The sequence below is a fragment of the Loxodonta africana genome, chromosome 18 (assembly GCF_030014295.1).
Source record: "Loxodonta africana isolate mLoxAfr1 chromosome 18, mLoxAfr1.hap2, whole genome shotgun sequence".
NCBI classification, from domain to species: domain Eukaryota; kingdom Metazoa; phylum Chordata; class Mammalia; order Proboscidea; family Elephantidae; genus Loxodonta; species Loxodonta africana.
The window spans coordinates 34,131,541-34,147,790 of record NC_087359.1 but is presented as its reverse complement, the minus strand read 5'-3'; the positions used below and the strand labels follow the sequence as shown (position 1 = coordinate 34,147,790).

At 51.4% G+C, this 16,250-nt stretch overlaps 2 protein-coding genes across 3 annotated transcripts; both read right to left on the bottom strand.

Annotated features, from left to right (window-relative positions):
• Positions 1 to 1,613: 1,613 nt before the first annotated feature.
• Positions 1,614 to 8,779, bottom strand: HCRT (hypocretin neuropeptide precursor). The gene is made up of 2 exons (XM_003414477.3): positions 8,759 to 8,779; positions 1,614 to 7,875 (listed from the first exon to the last, which is right to left on the bottom strand). The coding sequence occupies exons 1-2, from the start codon at positions 8,777 to 8,779 to the stop codon at positions 7,501 to 7,503; spliced, it is 396 nt and encodes a 131-aa protein (XP_003414525.1). The 3' UTR covers positions 1,614 to 7,500.
• Positions 8,780 to 10,612: 1,833 nt separating this feature from the next.
• Positions 10,613 to 15,209, bottom strand: GHDC (GH3 domain containing). 2 transcript variants are annotated; one of them, XM_064271076.1, is made up of 10 exons: positions 15,079 to 15,209; positions 14,810 to 14,890; positions 14,349 to 14,629; positions 13,920 to 14,041; positions 13,276 to 13,777; positions 12,496 to 12,688; positions 12,320 to 12,391; positions 12,112 to 12,245; positions 11,657 to 11,742; positions 10,613 to 11,453 (listed from the first exon to the last, which is right to left on the bottom strand). In XM_064271076.1, exons 3-10 carry the CDS (start codon positions 14,614 to 14,616, stop codon positions 11,235 to 11,237), a joined length of 1,596 nt encoding a protein of 531 aa, XP_064127146.1. In that variant the 5' UTR covers positions 14,617 to 14,629; positions 14,810 to 14,890; positions 15,079 to 15,209; the 3' UTR covers positions 10,613 to 11,234. The 2 variants fall into 2 exon arrangements, with proteins under 2 accessions (XP_064127146.1, XP_010592764.2); XM_010594462.3 differs by having other exon boundaries at positions 14,810 to 15,191.
• Positions 15,210 to 16,250: the final 1,041 nt, after the last annotated feature.

Genomic DNA, 16,250 nt, shown 5'->3' with positions numbered 1-16,250 from the left:
TCCTAAATTTTATTTATTTTGTTGTTGAGAATATACACAGCAAAACATACACCAATTCAACAGTTTCTACCTGTACAATTTAGTGATATTGATTATATTCTTTGAGCTGTGCAACCATTCTCACCCTCCTTTTCTGAGTTATTCCTCCCTCACTGGTATAAACTCACTGCCCTCTAGGCTCCTATCTAATCTGTTGTCAATTTCATCCTCTATTACCACAAAAAAAAAAAAACAAACCTGCTACATAGAGTTGATTTTGACTCATAGTGATCCTAGAGGAAGGAGTAGACCTGCCACATAGAGTTTCCAAGGAGCACCTAGTGGATTCAAACGGCCAACCTTTTGGTTAGCAGCCTGTAGCTCTTAACCGCTACTCCACCAGGGCTTCCACCTATAGGTAGTTTTTTTTTTTTTTTTTTTTGCCTTGTTCTCAGTTGTTATTTATTTTATTGAACTTTAAATGAAGGTTTACAGAACAAACTAGTTTCTCATCAAACAGTACACACATTGTTGTATGACATTGGTTAATAATCCCATGACATGTCAGCACTCTCCCTTTTCAACGCTAGGTTCCCTGCACCAGCTTTCCTGTTCCCTCCTGCCTTCCAGTCCCTGCCCCAGGGCTGGTGTGCCCCTTTAGTCTTGTTTTGTTCCATGGGCCTGTTCAATCTTTGGCTGAAGGGTGAACCTCAGGAGTGGCCTCATTACTGAGCTGAAAGGGTATCTGGGGGCCATATTCTTAGGGTTCCTCCAGTCTCTGACAGGCCAGCAAGTCTGGTCTTTCTTTTTAAGCTAGAATTTTGTTCTACATTTTTCTCCAGCTCTGTCCAGGATCTTCTACTGTGATCCCTGTCAGAGCACTCAGTGGTGGTAGCTGGGCACCATCTAGTTGTACTGGACTCAGCCTGGTGGAGGCTGTGGTAGATGTGGTCCATTAATTAGTCCTTTGGACTGATCTTTCCCTTGTGTCTTTAGTTTTCTTCATTTTTCCTTGTTCCCAAAGGGGTGAGAGCAGTGGAGTATTGTAGATGGGTGCTCACAGGCTTTTAAGACCCCAGATGCTACTCACCGAAGTGGAATGTTTTCTTTATAAATTCCATTATGCCAATTAACCTAGATGTTCCCTGAGACCATGGTCCCCACAGCCCTCAGCCCAGCAATGCGGTCCCTCAGGGAGTTTGGATGAGTCTATGGAGCTACCGTGGCCTTGCCTCATACAGGTTGTGCAGGCATCCCAAGTATTGTGTACTGTCTTACCCTTCACCAAAGTTACTGCTTATCTTTTGTCTATTGTGTTTTTCCATCCCTGCCCCTCCCCTCCCTTGTAACCACTAAATATTGTTTCTTTTTGTATGTAAACATTTTCAAGAGTTTTTACAGTAGTAGTCTCATGTAATATTTGTTCTTTTGTGATTGACCTATTTCACTCAGCATGTCCTCCAGATACATCCAAGTTATGAGATGCTTCACAGATCCATTGTTGTTCTTTATCCTTGAGTTTCTTGCTGTCATTTTCTACTGCATTTTTTTGTAGTGCTAATGTTTTCTTTGTTCCTCTCACTCTCCAGTGCTGAGTTCCTTTTTTTTTTTTTTTGTGGATTTCTTTTGTTTTTGTAGATTTTGTTTTTACTGAGACTTTATGTTTTTCATCTTTATTTTGATGAGTAAGTTTGTTAACTTTCTTTGTGCTTACCTTGAAATTTACCCTTATCTTCCTAGGTTTGAACCAGCCTATTATTACTTGGTATCACCTTGCCTTCCTCTCCATTAGAAAGTTCTATACCTACACTGTCTATTCCCTCTTTTATTGTTCTGACGTTGATATCGTTTACAGATTAACTCTCTGGTTCCCTGTTGCAATTGTTTTGGTTTTGGATAGTCCTTGAGAGTTTATTTCCTGGGTTGGTATCTGGCTGGTACAATCTCACGTCCTAGATTCAGGCTGTAGTCTGATGTTGTTTGTTCTCAGACTGAAGAATTCCCTTTAATAATTATTGTAAATTTGGTTTGTTTTTTACATATCCCCTTAATTTCTGTTAATCTGGAAATGTCCTAATTTCACCATCATATCTGAACAAAAGTTTTGCAGGATATATTATTCTTGGTTGGCAATTTTTTTCCTTTCAAGGATTTATATATGTCGTCCCATTGCCTTCTTGCCTGCATGGTTTCTGCTGAATAATCAGAGTTTAGTCTTATTGTTTCTCCTCTGTATGTGACTTTTTGTTTTTCTCGAGCTGCTTGCAGGATTTTGTCTTTGTTTTTGGTTTTAGTGAGTGTGGTTATGATATGCCTTGGCATTTCTCTTTTGGGGTCTATCCTATATGGAGTTTGTTGAGCTTCTTGGATGGTCAGCTTTTCATCATTCATGATAATAGGGAAGTTTCTGTCAGCAATTCTTCAATGATCATCTCTGTGTCTCCCATTTTCTCTCCCTGTTCTGGAACTCCAATCACCCGCAAATTTTTGCTTTTGATTGTACCCCACATAATCCTCAGGGTTTCTTCATTTTTCTTCGTTCTTTTTTCTGATTTTTCCTCAGAGTTGTATCCGAGTGTTTGTCTTCAATTTCGCTGATTTTGTCTCCCCTTCTATGACACCGTCCTTTTCTGAAAATCTTGTTGTTTATCTTTTGGATTTGTTGTTTTTGTATGATTTCTAGTTGTGAATTTATTTTGGCATTTTGTTCCGGTATTACTTTCCTGAATTGTTCCATTTTTTTGTCAGTATTTTCCATGAATTTGTCAGCCTTTTCCAAAAATTTATCTATTTTTTCCTCATTTTTGTCTGCTTTTTGCATCAACTCTTGGATTGCTCCGAATATTAGAGATTTGAATTCCCTGTCGGGTAGTTCTAGTGCGTTTTCTTCTACTGGAAAGTCATCTGGTGTTTTATTTTGGACACCTACTGGACCCCTCCTGTCCTGAATTTTTATACGTTTTGATATTGTCTGCTGTCTTCAGGACATTCATTAGTTATTTTCTTTGTTTCTTGATTGTAGATTTGTTTGTTTTGTCCTGCTTTTTTGTTTTATTTGGTTATGTCTGAGCAGGCGGGCTGTGCATTCTTTGTTGTTTGCTCATCTGTAGTCACAATACTTTCACCTCCTTGTCCAATGGGCAGGGCCAGTCATTCAGCTATGGTTCAGCAGGGCAGGTCCAGCTGAAGGGCGAGGGCTGGTATGGGTTGTTTGTGACACTTTCTAGAGCTGACAGGGTGGGCCAGGCATCAGTGCTGGGCAGGTTTCAGTAGGCCATGCCTGTGCTGCTTGGAGATGCTATGTTCAGTGTAAGGTGCAGGTAGGCAGGAAAGAGGGGGGAGGTTGTAATGTGTGGAACTAACAGGGGTATGGGAAAGAGGAGAGAGAGGAGAGAAAAACAGGAGCCAAAAACAAACAAGCAAAAAAAGAAAGGGGGGAAAAAAAGAGTGCTAAGGGAGCTTGCCATTGGAGTGGAGAGATGAGAAACTGAGAAATGGAGAAAAGAAAAAGGGAAAAAGAAAGAAAAAAAATAACCAGATAAAAATTTGGAAAAGAAAAGAAAAGCCCCCAGGAGTCCCGGAGTTCCACTGGTGGGGCTGCTAAGACTGGGGAGGTGACTCCCAGGCTGCTCAGTATAGCCTGGCTAGAGGGGGTATAGATGTCACCCAGTACCAGGTATTCAGGAGACAGGAAAAGAAAAATAAGTGTAGAGAGACAAGAACTGAGAAATGAAGACAGACAGAAAGGGAAAAAGAGAGAGAAAATAAAAAGAAAGACAGAAGAAAAAAAGAAATGCCCCCAGGGATCCCACCTACATGGCTGCGCAGATTGGGGGAGTGGCTCCTAAGCCTCAGTGCAGCCTGGCTACAAGGGGCTCCCAAGCTGCAAAGAGAAGAAGAAAACAAACAAAAGAGAAGAAAGCAAAATAAGGGAAAAAAAAGAAAGCCCCAGGGATCACACCAGCGTGGTGTCATGGGCGGCCAGGGGGGTGATTCCCCAGGCCAGTGTGGCTTCACAGCCTTTCAAGAAGCAGCAAAGATGGCACACAGAGCCAGGTGTTCCAGAAAAAGGAGGGGGAGGTGGTAGGAGGCACCGAAGAAACCAAAAGAGACAGAAAGAAGCAATGCCAGCTCAGGGGCCCAGCCAGTGTGGGCAGGGCGAATCCAAGCAGCCTGAGGCCAAAGCAGTTGCTTCCAGGCCAAGAGACTGTGGCTGGCAGGAAGTAGAGGAGGCCGAAGGTGGCGGGGAGGGTGAAGAAGGGGGAGGGCTAGGAAAACATATATCACTCCTTACAGGGTGGTCTGTCTCCTGCTGGGAACTTCACAGCCAGCCAGGAAGCTCGGAGGTAGAGCAGTGGGGAGAAAACTGGGGCTGGGAAATCATGTATCCCTGGTTACCTGGTGCTCTGTCTCCTGCTGGGAGTTCCCAGAAGCTGCTTTCTTGTGCTCCCTGTCTGCTGATCCCCAAGTGGAGTCCAATATGGCAGATCCATGCTGTGTTAGCTGATGGGGCCCTCGGCACATACCTCTTCTTGCTCTCTGTCCTCTGTCAGTTTCTTATTCCATTCAGTGCTTGGTTGAGTTCTCTATCTCTTCATTTGGCACTTCAGGTTCTGGTAATGATGTTTGTCTATGTTTTATTTAGTTTTTTGGGTCTTTGCTCTGAAGGGACAGCGTGGTGCTTCTGTCTATGGCACCATGTTGGCCAGAAGTCTATAGCTAGTTCTTAAAAGAGCATAATGCTCAAGGCAGACCTTTTTTTTTTTACTAGTTAAGCCGAACTGTTGTTCAGTTTTAAGATGACTTCTGGGGATATTTTTGATTTAAGGTTTAAAGATTATCTCAGGGCAGTAGTTTCAGGGATTCATCCACCCTCCATGGCTCCAGAAAGTCTAGAGTACCTGGGAATTTTAAATTCTGTTCTGCATTTCTCCCCTTTTGATCACGATTTTTTTTAAATTGTACTTCAGATGAAGGTTTACAGGGCAAGTTAATTTCTCATTAAATGCTTAATAATATATTGTTTTGTGACATTGGTTGCCAACCCCACAACATGTCAACACTCTCCCCTCTTGACCTGGGGTTCCCCATTTCCATTCATCCAGCTTTTCTATCCCCTCCTGCCTTCTCTTCCTTGCCTCTGGGCTGGTGTGCCCATTTAATCTCATTTTGCTTCATGGGCCTGTCTAATCTTTGATTGAAGGGTGAAGCTCAGGAGTGATTTCTGTACTCAGTTAAAAGGGTGTTCGGGGGCCATACTCTCAGGGTTTCTCCAGTCTCTGTCAGACCAGTAAGTCTGCTCTTTTTTTGTGAGTTAGAATTTTGTTCTACATTTTTCTCCAGCTCTTTCTGGGACCCTGTATTGTGATCCCTGTCAGAGCAGTTGACAGTGGTAGCCAGGCACCATCCAGTTGTGCTGGACTCAGTCTGGTGGAGGCTGTGGTAGTTGTGGTCCATTAATCCTTTGGACTAATCTTTCCCTTGTGTCTTTGGTTTTCTTCATTTTCCCTTGCTCCAGACAGTGTGGGACCAGTGGAGTATCTTAGATGGACACTCCCAAGATTTTAAGACCCCAGACACTACTCACCGAAGTAGAATGTAGAACATTTTCTTTATAAACTATGCTATGCCAATTGAGCTAGATGTTCCCCGAGACTATGGTCCCTAGGCCCCAGTCTCAGGGATTGATCAGGATTCTTCTATGGAATCTTTGATTAAAATGTTAGTAATGGAAGCCTGGTACCACCCAGTTCTTCTGGTCTCATGGAAGAAGGAGGCAATTGTTCATGGAGGCAATTAGCCACACATTGCATGTCCTCCTCCTGTTCCTGATTCTCCTTCTTCCTCTGTTGCTCCAGGTGAATACAGACCAATTGTCTCTGAACTAGGAGGTAGACCAGAAGCACAAAACATATTATTAGGCCAATTAACTGGGTTGCCCCATGAAACCATGACTGTCTACCTCCAAACCAAGGAACCAAATCCCATGAGGTGTTTGGTTGTATATAAGCAGCCTCAGTAAAAAAATAGCTACTGTTTTTTTTGTCATTGTTGTAAACGTATCTATCACACAGCTTTTGCCAATTCAACTTTTTACAGGTGTACAACATATTGACGACGATTACAATAATTGGCTGTGCAATCCAACCCATAATGTGTGCCATTTTTCCATCACCATTAACCTTCCTTTTCCGCCTCTCTCCCACCCCAGTAACCACTAATAAACTTTGGTCTCTATAGATTTGCATTTTCTTTTTATAAGTATCCTTTTCTAATTGGCTTATTTCACTCAGCATAATGTCTTCAAGTTCCATCCATACTGTAGCAAAAATGCAGCTAGTAATTCCTAATTCATGCAGTTATTGTGAGAATTTGATAGCATAATGCATGTCTTTGGTACAAAATAAGTGTCTTGAAGAGTAAGTGCTTCTCTTCTCTCCCTCTTCCTGCAGTCTTGATTTAATCCTCCTTCCATCTTCTGTCCTTCAAGTGGAAGAGCCTGAGGCTGAGAAAGATAGCTTTGAGGTGGGCAGAGTCGCTGTTTGCAAATCTCCAAGGGTGCGCAGATGGACTTTAATCAGTTTTCTCCAGGAGGGAACCAGTGCAGCAGCAAGAAGGACCTAGGTGAGACCAGACACAGAACTTTCTCACTGTGAGCAGAAAGTTACTAGGATGGCTGAGGTGGCATAGGGTGGGTGCCTCCCAGGACAAAACAGCTAAAGCCAACAAAAGTGAGAAGATGGGCCCAGAGAGTGTCAACCAATGCTCCCCACCTCACCCCAAGGTTCTGTTCTGGGCCTCATCTGGGACATTAGTTTGCTGACAAGTGCCACTTCTTTCTGTGACTACTTTTAGATGTCTTAGGCTAGAGTTTCAGAAAAATGGGGCCCTCCCGACCTCTGCATATGACCTTCCATGGCTTTCAGTTACCTATGGAATAAAGTGAAAAACCTGGTGATCTGTGAGGCCCTTCACAATCCAGGCTGCACGTCTCACAGCTCCCCACACCCCACACCCCACACCGCGGCCACTCTGTATGATTCATTGTTCAACACCATATTCTCTGCAGGCTCGACTCCCACCCCTTCCCAGCCCGATTCTGTTTCTCAGTGCAGCCGTCCTTGCTCTCCCTCCCCTCTGGTGCGTCTCTTGGTGAAGGGCTCGGCACAGATAGACTAGTAGAGCACTGAGGGACATGTCTGTTCCGCATTCTGCACTCCAAGCGCGCTCATATCCCAGGCCTCTGAGCGGCTCCTTGCACTGGGAGCTTCCCATCTAAGCGTGTTTCGGATTCCACCACGAGCTGAGGCCAGTGCCCCGGAACCGGCCTACCCGGCTCTCGCGCTCTTTACAGTTCTCAAGGCGCTGTCACGCCCCCTGGAGGGCGGGGCGGGGCGCGACCACACAAGAACAGAGACCAGCCACATTAAACGAGACTCATCTTTATTGCCTTTTTCTGGGGGCTGACACCTTGGCAGGCGGAGGGCGAGGGCAGGGCCAGGACAGGGCCGGAGCGAGAGCTCACAGCTGGGACTGTCCTCCCGGCACGGTGGCGGTGACGGCGGCGCTAGGACAACGGTTCCCGGGGCAGGGACGCGGCACGGGCTCTGCGCCTGCGCGGCGGCCCATGGTCAGTATGCCGGCCGCGTGGTTGCCGCTGGCCTGCAGGAGGCGCTGCAGTCGGCCCTGGAGGCCTGGGGGTCCGGGCCGCCGCTTCCCCAGCGTCAGGATGCCAGCAGCGTGATTGCCTGCGCCATGCAGCAGCTCGTAGAGACGGCAGGAGCACGTCTTCTGGCGGCAGCAGTCAGGAAGGGGCTGCGCGGCCGCCCCGGGCGAGAGCAGCGCAGGCGGCAGCAATAGCAGCAGCAGCAGCAGCGTCACGGCGGCCCAGGGGACCTAGGAAGCCGGGAGACAGGACGCTGGGGGCCTTCCCGCAGCGCCGGCCTCCAGCCCCCCGCCCACACCCTGCCCTGCCAGCTCAGCGCCACCTCCTGGCCCGGCCGCCTTCCAGCCTCTGCGCCCTTGCTCACGCTCGTCTTTTTGTCTAAAGGATCTGTTGGAAAAGGGCTCATACCTGGCTCCTTTACCTGCTCATCCTTCCAGGCTTAGCACCGTATCTCCTCCAGGAAACCCTTTGAGACCCCCTGGGCGGAGTGAATCTCTCCCTCCTCTGGGTACCTTCAGTCTATTGGACCCCCATTAGAGCCCTGTATACTCCACCTCGGAACAAGCTTGGGTGAGACTGTCTGCACCAGAAGTTTGTAAGCTCAGGGAAAACAGAGGCCTATTTAGCTCCCCCCATCATGGCTTAGAAGTACAGAGCCGCCTGCTTCCCACACCAGGCAAACACGTGGAAATCAGGGACAGGCAGGACTCCAAGCTGTTGTCTTGTCACTTGCTCCCTTGCAGTGGAAGCTGAACTCAGTGCCCTTGGAATAGTCTCCTACCCTCTCAGAGAGCACATTCCTCTCCTTTAACCTGGGTATTAAAGAATTCCTATTACCCAGAGCTGTTGGGGGGATGAAATGAGATGCCATGTGCAAACACAGCACCTGACACATGGTAAGTGTTCAATAAACACGAGCTCTTAGGAGAACAGGGTGGGGCCCAATGTTAGTCAAGGCAGATTCACGGCCAAGGCCACCCAATGCCCTGCCTCAGAGCCCAGAGGGGAAAAGGCCTGGAGCAGAGCCACCTCTGGTCTTATTCCCAGCTCCCAAGCAATCCCCTCATTGCCTCCCTGAAATGATGAGTCACCCCTGGGTCCCTGGGTCTTTACCTTTGTGGAGGGAGGGCTCATGGTGTCTGGAGCTCAGGGTGGAGTAGCCGGGGAAGGTGGTGTCTGCGGTGGTTCAAACAGCCAGGAACCTTGAAGCCGTCGACTGTGACCTGCTACCAGTGGCCTGGGGTTTATAGTGCTCTGAGATGGTGGGGGAGAGGTGGGCACTTGCGTCCACTCTGGGGGCAGACAAAGGCAAGGCTAAGATTAGCCTCCCGCAGGGGGGCCGTCTCCAGGCTGGGCCCAAAGAATGGCCACAGAGGCATTCGCAATAGGGAGTGGGATCACTGATCCTCCTGATGCCCCCCTCATCTGTCTGCTTGCTCCCTGGAGATGGGGCGGTCTCCGGGCACTAACGAGGCCACCTTGCACCCAGGAATCTGGGAGCACAAAAGCGGCCTTGGCTGGGGCGCTGGCCTGGGACAATGTGGTGGTGGGGGCAGCCGCTAATTAGGGGCAGAAGGCGAGGCAGTCGTAAGACCAAGGTCCACACGTGGGAGGGCAGGGAGGGAGGAGGGTGGCCAGGCAGCAGGCTCCCTCACTGCTCCTTGTTGCTGCCCTTGGGGTCTGCCCCAGGGCCTTCTTCTTCCATGGAAAAGGCTCCTCAGCTGCCCCCCGCCCCCAGTTCTCTTCCCTTCTAGCCCTTTTGCCAACTTTCAAAATGGAAAACCTTGAAATCCCAGCCTGGGCAGTGGGAGGAGAGGAAGGCAAACCTGGTGTTATCTGTCCATCTCCAGGATTTCTCCCTGGGCCAGACTGCCTGGGAGGGAGAGATGGAGTCCCACCCCACCGTCAGGAGGGAGTGAGCCATCCAGGGGCCCCAGTTTCTCTTACTCAGGGCGCTGCTTGTGGAGCACCTGGTCTGGACCAGGCCCTGCAATGGGCATTGAAGTGACAGTGATGAAGAAGACATGGCCCCAGCTTTCAAGGACTTCACAAGTCCTGGTGGAGAGGCGACCTGGGCATAATGACAGTTCAGTGGGGGAAAGGACTGACGTACACAGACATGTACGGCAAAGTTGGGCCAATCACTTATGCCTTAGGTGGGCAAGCCCTCAAAGGCCTTGCATGAAAAGTGGATTTCCATCACTTATCCCATCAGATAAGGAGGGGAGGATGGGAGCAGTGGTGATTCAATGGTAGAATTCTCACCCTCTGTACAGGAGACCTGGGTTCGATTCCCGGCCAAGGCACCTCATGCACAGCCACTACTTGTGCGTCAGTGGACGCTTATGTGCTGCTGTGATGCTGAACAGGTTTCACCGGAGCTTCCAAACTCAGACAGAGTAGGGAGAAACCTGCCCATCTGCTTCCAAAAACAGCCAGTGAAAACTGTGGACCACCATATTCCAGTCCACACTCAATCGCCGGGATGGCGCAGGATCAGACAGCATTTCATTTTGTTGTGTACGGGATTGTCATGAGCCGGGGGCTGACCCAATGGCAGCTAACAACAGAGGTGGGGGAGAAGGCATTCCACAAAAGGGACAACTTGAGCAAAGGCAGGGAGGCATGACAGTGCTCAGCTCATGTAGGGGGTGTGTGGTCCTCATAGTCAAGGGTTCCTCTGAAGGAATGGGGAGAGAAATGACTGGAGAGGTATGTGAAGGCCGGAGTCACAGGGTCCCATAGGCCCAGCTGATTCACTCTTGACCCTGCAGGTGATGGGGAGCCGTGGGAGGGTTTTAACAGGAAGAGGCCATGGGCTGGGTGGGTAGAAGCAAGGGCCTGGATGTAGGAGCAATTCAGAGGTGGAACTGCAAGGGTGAAAGGGGAATGGCTGGGCCAGGGCAGGGAGAGCCCAGACTGGGGCAGGAGCGGAGCAAATGGGACCACTACACAGTTTCCCACAAAGTAGACCCTGAGTCATGAATCTGGGTGCAAGAGGTTTATTTGGGAGGTAATCCCAGGAAACACAGTAAGACAGTGGGCAAGTGAGACAGGGAAGGGAGGAAAACCAGAGAAGAGTGTGCTAATAAGTGGGTTACTGTTATGGGCAACTGGGGCTTGCATCTGCTAGGGACCCTCTGAGAGACCATGTACAATATCCTTCAGAATTGTCCCCCTGAGGGTCTGTATTCACCAGCTCCTGTTCCTTACTGATTGAGGGCTGCTTCTGGGGGCATCAACTCCCCAACACTTCCAGTCTGCCCAGTCCACTGGCCAAGCTGTGGCCAGAGAACACCCTCAGGCTGAGAGACACAGGAAGCCACAGTGTGCGTGGGAACTCCCTAGTAGTGTCTTCCTAGGTGGGCTGAGGGGGATATGAGCAGAGTACTACTGGCATCTGCTCCACCCCTGAAGCCTATACCTCAGAACTGGACAACTGGTTAGGTCTCCCTCAGGCCCAGCTGCTCTGATGGACAACTGTCAGGTGACTCAGAGTCAGAGACCCCAGCCAAGAGCTCCTTCCACTGGCTCCAGAGGAAACAGCAAGGTGGCATCTGAGGGGAGATGGGCAGTGGGGAGGCCTGACTCAGGACACCACCCTCCTCTGCAGGAGCTGGGCCAGATGCCTGTGTCTAAGGACCCGGGGCATCTCAGGAGGGAAGGGGGAAGAGGGGGAGGCAGCGAGGGCTGCCCGGAGTGATCTGAAGGCCCCCTGTCCCACCAGGTAGACTCTGGCAGGGCCCACGCTGCCCCAGAACCGCAGAGACTTGTAGCGAGGAGAGGCTTCCTGAAGGCAGTGGTCGAGCTGGAAGCAGAAGGGCCGGAGTGAGGCTCTGTGTGAGTGTGTGTATGTGTGCATGAGGGACCCATCCTTCTCTTCCCAGAGCCCCAGGGAGGGTCTTCCCCGCTGCCCCTCTCTTCCCCATCGCCCCCCTGGTCCCACAGCACCCTGGGGATATACAGAGTGAAGGGGACATGCAGTCAGACCCCATCTCCTGTCTCATTTACCTTGTCTCGATTTTCCTCTGACAGGTTCCTCAGCCCCCTCAGCTCCACAAACACCTCATAGTGGGGTGCAGAGCCCTCGGAAGAATCTGTGGACAGACCCCATATGTACACACACTTCTTGTGAACACGGCTGCTTTCAAGGCCCATGCTCTCTATCCCTGTCTATTCTTCCCTACTCTGATGCTCATGGGAAAAAAGGGAGTTTCTTGGAGGGGAGTAGGGCAAAATGGAGAGGAACCTAGAGTCTAATTCTAAATATGAATCAGGTCAGGAAAGAAAATATGTAGAAATTGCAGCAGGAGGGATGAGAGTTAGACATGAGGGAGGACTTTTGTTAGGAACAGCAAGAGAGGCTGAGTCTTATCTCCTTCCTAGAGATCTTTCAGCAGGATGGGCATCTGTTGGGGGACAGCCAACACAAGAATGGGAGGCAGGAGCCCAGTGGAGAACCTTACCCAGAATGCTGCTCTCCACACAGACATGGTCCAGAAGCTTGGCCCCTGGCCATTGCCTCACTGCTTGGCCCAGGGCCTCAGAGAACACGTCCTCACCAATATCTTCCCCGCGCACACTCAGGGCCTGGCCCAGTCTGGGGAGGAGGAAGGGGAGACAGTGGAGCTCAGGGCATAAGGATGGCCCCTCAGCCCCTGGGGAGTTACCTACCTGCAGACAAACCTGACAATTGGACACTGGTTGTAGGCACCAACGACCTGGACCACATCACCCAGCCGGCACCTGATGGGATGGCAATGGGGGTGAGGTCAGGCCCAAGGGCCCATTAGCTCATGCCCCAGATCCCCCACAGGGTCCTTGAGGCCCTGAGGTGGGCAGGCAATCACCTGGTAAGGCTGGTGTGGTCAGTCAGCACCAGCTCGTACTCCATGCCCTTCTGGGCCTCGGCCAAGAGGACGGTGGAAGTAGTTTCTTCCTGGGCCCCCTTCTTGACTGGGAGCAGCTCAATGAAGGGAGCCCCAGGGGGAAGAAGGTAGAGTCCACGGGGCTGCTCTGGCCACAGGTTTAGGCCCACCACCCCTGGTGGATGCAAGCAGCCCCCTCATCATCTGCTGGGGCTATTGCTTCCTGCAAGGCAATCACCCCCCTCACCATGGACCCCAGGCCCCAATCCTCTGAGCATCTGATCCCACTGCTGCCCTTCCACCCTATCCTTCCTGGCTTCCCCAGGCTCTAAGGCCCTAGATGGCAAGTGGCAGGGTAGCAGACCTGGGGTTAATCCTGGTGCTGTGTGAGTTTGTGTAAGTCTTTTAACCTCTCTGAGCCTGTTTCTCCATCTGTTAAAATGGAGCTGCTGATTTCCACCACACAGGGTCTTCCAAACCCAAAACCAAACCCAGTGCCGTCAAGTCGATTCTGACTCATAGCAACCCTGCAGGACAGAGTAGAGCTGCGCCGTAGAGTTTCCAAGGAGCGCCTTGCGGATTTGAACTGCCGACCCTTTGGTTTAGCAGCCATAGCACTTAACCACTATGCCACCAGGGTTTCCACACAGGGTCTTGGGAAGGATTAAATGAGACATTTATGTAGGGTTCCCTACATGGAGCTAGCTGTAGCTATGTGACCTTTTGCCCGTCCCCAGCTCACTTCCCTTGAGCCCTGCTGACCTCCAGAGGCAGTATAAGCAGGTGAGAAGAAGGCTAGCCCTTGGCACCATAAGGCCCCCAGGGCAGCCACAGCCTCGGTCTGGCCTCCTGAATCCAGAGTCACCACCACCTGCAGTTTTGGCCAGAGCCGAAGGGCCAGTCCTCGGGGTCCCTGCTCCAGGGCCTCCCGCAGCTCAGCTGCCCGTCTGGGGAGAGGTGGTCCTGGGTTCCCTGTAGCTACTGCCTCAGCCAGCTCTTCACCATCGGCCTCCAGGCCCAAGAAGACGTCCAGCAGTTCAGTTGCGGTCCCGGCCTCCAGTGCCCTCAGCCCAGGGCACCTCAGTGCCTCCAGCAGCAGGGCCCCAGGGTCCCTGGCCCCAGGGGAACTAGCCTGGCCCAGGGCATGCCCAAGCCAGGGGAGGGGCCTGGGCCACGGGGATGTAGGGGTCACACAGGCAGTGCTTCCTGGAGCCACCACCTCTGGGTGGGCCTTTTTGAGGGCTGCCAGACCCAGCAAGGTAGCCTGGAGGAAGACAAAAAGAGAATATTGGCCCTGGGCCAGACCCTGGCCCCCCAGTTTGGGGGTTCTTTGCCCACCCTGAGGGGAAGGTTTGGCCTCAGGTAGGGGTCTCTGGTGGGACTGTGCTCCAGCCTTCCCAGTTTACCTGCAGAAAGGCGTCCCCATGGTACTGGTTTGAGGTAGGGGGCAGAAGCTGCTCCTGACTCCCTTCCTCCTGGGCCTGGCTGATCTTGGTCAGTGGGAGATGATTCCGGAAGGTGTTCGTATCTATAGCACCGAAGACACCAGAAACTCCTCATGAAGCCACAGAATTCCCCAAGAGAGTCAGGTAAGACTGATGAGACCCTTGGGGAAGAGACCCAGGATAGCCCTGGGGATGGGGGGCCATAAGGGACCAGGATGGGAAAATTCATTTTGAACAAAAGAGTTAGTCCTGGGCCTGGGTATCGGCTCTGGATCAGTCCCCTCTGCATGTGCGTGTGTACGTGCGGGTTCGGGTTCCTCATGTTCTGAATCTGGCTGGTCTGGGGGGTTGAATCTCTCTGGGCCTCCTCCCCAGATCCTGGAGACACACCTGTGCTCCCACTGAGGGGGCAGTGGGGGCGCTGGGCTCCCTGCAGGCACCACCTCAGAGCCTGCTGCTGGCTCTGGCCCACGTGTCGTGTTCTCTGTTCCAGTCTCTGCTGCTGCCAAGCGGCTGCCCAGCCCAGGGCCCCCCATGCCACTCGGTGCTGGAGGCTGGCAAGCCAGGACAGCCTGGCATCTTGGGACCGTGGCTGTCTGAGCACGGCCAATGGCAGTAGCAGGAGCAGCAGCAGCAGCAGCAAGACGGGGACCAGCATCTTCAAGCAGCTCCTGCAGAAGGAAGGGGCCTGAGTACTAGTATTGGGGGGATGAGAGGGTAGCCCATTTCCTCCCCACACTTGCACACCCAGGAAGACCAAGGACAGATGAAGCTTGGGAAGAAGCCAGACCTCTGCCAAGCAGGTGATGTGGAGGAGAGAACATCAAGGCTCTGGAGAACATCACACTGACCTGAGTTCAGATCCTGGCTCTGCCCCTTGTTAGCTTGGCCTCGGGAAATTCAGCTAACTGCCTGGGGCTCCATTTCTTTATCTGTAAGATGGGCATAATCATACCTCCCTCAGAAGGTTGTGAGATAGTGTACAGAGAGGGCTTGGCACAGAGCCTAGCAGAGAGCCACTGCTCAACAAATGACATCTCTTGCCCACACCCAGGTGGCTCTGCTTTCTCACAGGATCCACCCGGTCCCAGCTGCCTGTCCCTCCTGAGCCCGCATGCACCTGTCACAGCCCATTTCTGCCAACTCCCAGCACCCAGGGCCCCTCAGCCTCTCAGGTCTCAGGACACATCCGGCCAGAAAGCTGGAGCGTTGGCTTTAAAGGGCTGGGCCCGACAGGGAAATCCGGCTCTGGCAGGGAGGAGCTGGGGGAGCTCTTAAAGGGACAGGCTGTCTAAGGGAGGAAGTGCTGGCCCAGGCTGGCAGATGAGGGAAGTTAGGGCCAGAGCAGCTTAGTCTTCAAACTGGTGCAGGCGAAGGACCAGAAAGTGCTGTATGTAAAAGGCTCCATTAAACAGCTTTAGCTGGGAATAAGGCACGTCTTACTCCAGAGCAGGTTCAAGCTTCAGAACCTAGCTGGAATTTGATGACTGCAGGAAGATGTTTGAATGCCATGCAGTCATTGCCTCTGAGCCCAGGGCTGAGACAGGGGTGCAGCTACTGAGTAGGGAATTGAGAGGGTGTGCAGGTGGGGTGGGAGGGGTGGGGGGAAGGGCGAGGACAAGGGAGGAGGAGCAGATCCGCCAAGAGAGTGTCCCATTCAGCTTCCATTTTCATTTCCCCCCAGGTGCTAATCCAAACCTTCTCCAGACCTGTCTTCCCCCTTTTCTGTGGCACTCTTGGTCCCAGAATTTTTAGCACCCAGAGAAAACAGTAATCACCAGATGAAAAATTCCTCAACTTCCACTCATGCCCCATCCCTGCCCCCAAATAAAGTCTCATAGGACTTCCTACTCAAATGTGGTTCAGAGACCAGCACTCAGCTTTAGCTGGGAGCTTGTTAGAAATGCAGAGTCTCAGGCCCCACCCCAGACCTACTGAATCAGAATCCATGTTTCAACAAGAGCCCCACGATTGGTAAACACAGTCAAGTTTGGGAAGCTCGGCTCTAGGATGAGGTTCTCCTGCTGTCTGTGGTTAGGCCCTCCCTCCACCTTTGTTCTTGACCCAAACCAAAACCTGTTGATTCAGACTCATAGTGACCCTACAGGACAGAGTAGAACTGTCCCATAGGGTTTCCAAGGCTGTAATCTTTAGGAAGCAGATTGCCATATCTTTCTCCTATGGAGCTCGCATTGGAGCTGCTGATCTTTTGATTAGCAGCCCAGCTCTTAACCACTGCGCCACCAGGGCTCCTTGCTCTTGACCCAGGCTCTCAAAAAAAATGAAAACCCC

What these genes read in the sequence shown, in the direction of transcription:
- HCRT (XM_003414477.3), bottom strand. Translation starts at nt 8,779, where the DNA reads ATGAGCCCTCCCTCCACAAAG. An exon ending in TGAGCCCTCCCTCCACAAAG is followed by an intron (nt 7,876 to 8,758) that starts GTAAAGACCCAG and finishes CCGGCTTCCTAG; the next exon opens with GTCCCCTGGGCCGCCGTGAC.
- GHDC (XM_064271076.1), bottom strand. Translation starts at nt 14,616, where the DNA reads ATGCTGGTCCCCGTCTTGCTGCTGCTGCTGCTGCTCCTGCTACTGCCA. An exon ending in ATGGGGACGCCTTTCTGCAG is followed by an intron (nt 13,778 to 13,919) that starts GTAAACTGGGAA and finishes GTCTTCCTCCAG; the next exon opens with GCTACCTTGCTGGGTCTGGC. An exon ending in CAGAGGAAAATCGAGACAAG is followed by an intron (nt 11,454 to 11,656) that starts GTAAATGAGACA and finishes TTCTGCTTCCAG; the next exon opens with CTCGACCACTGCCTTCAGGA.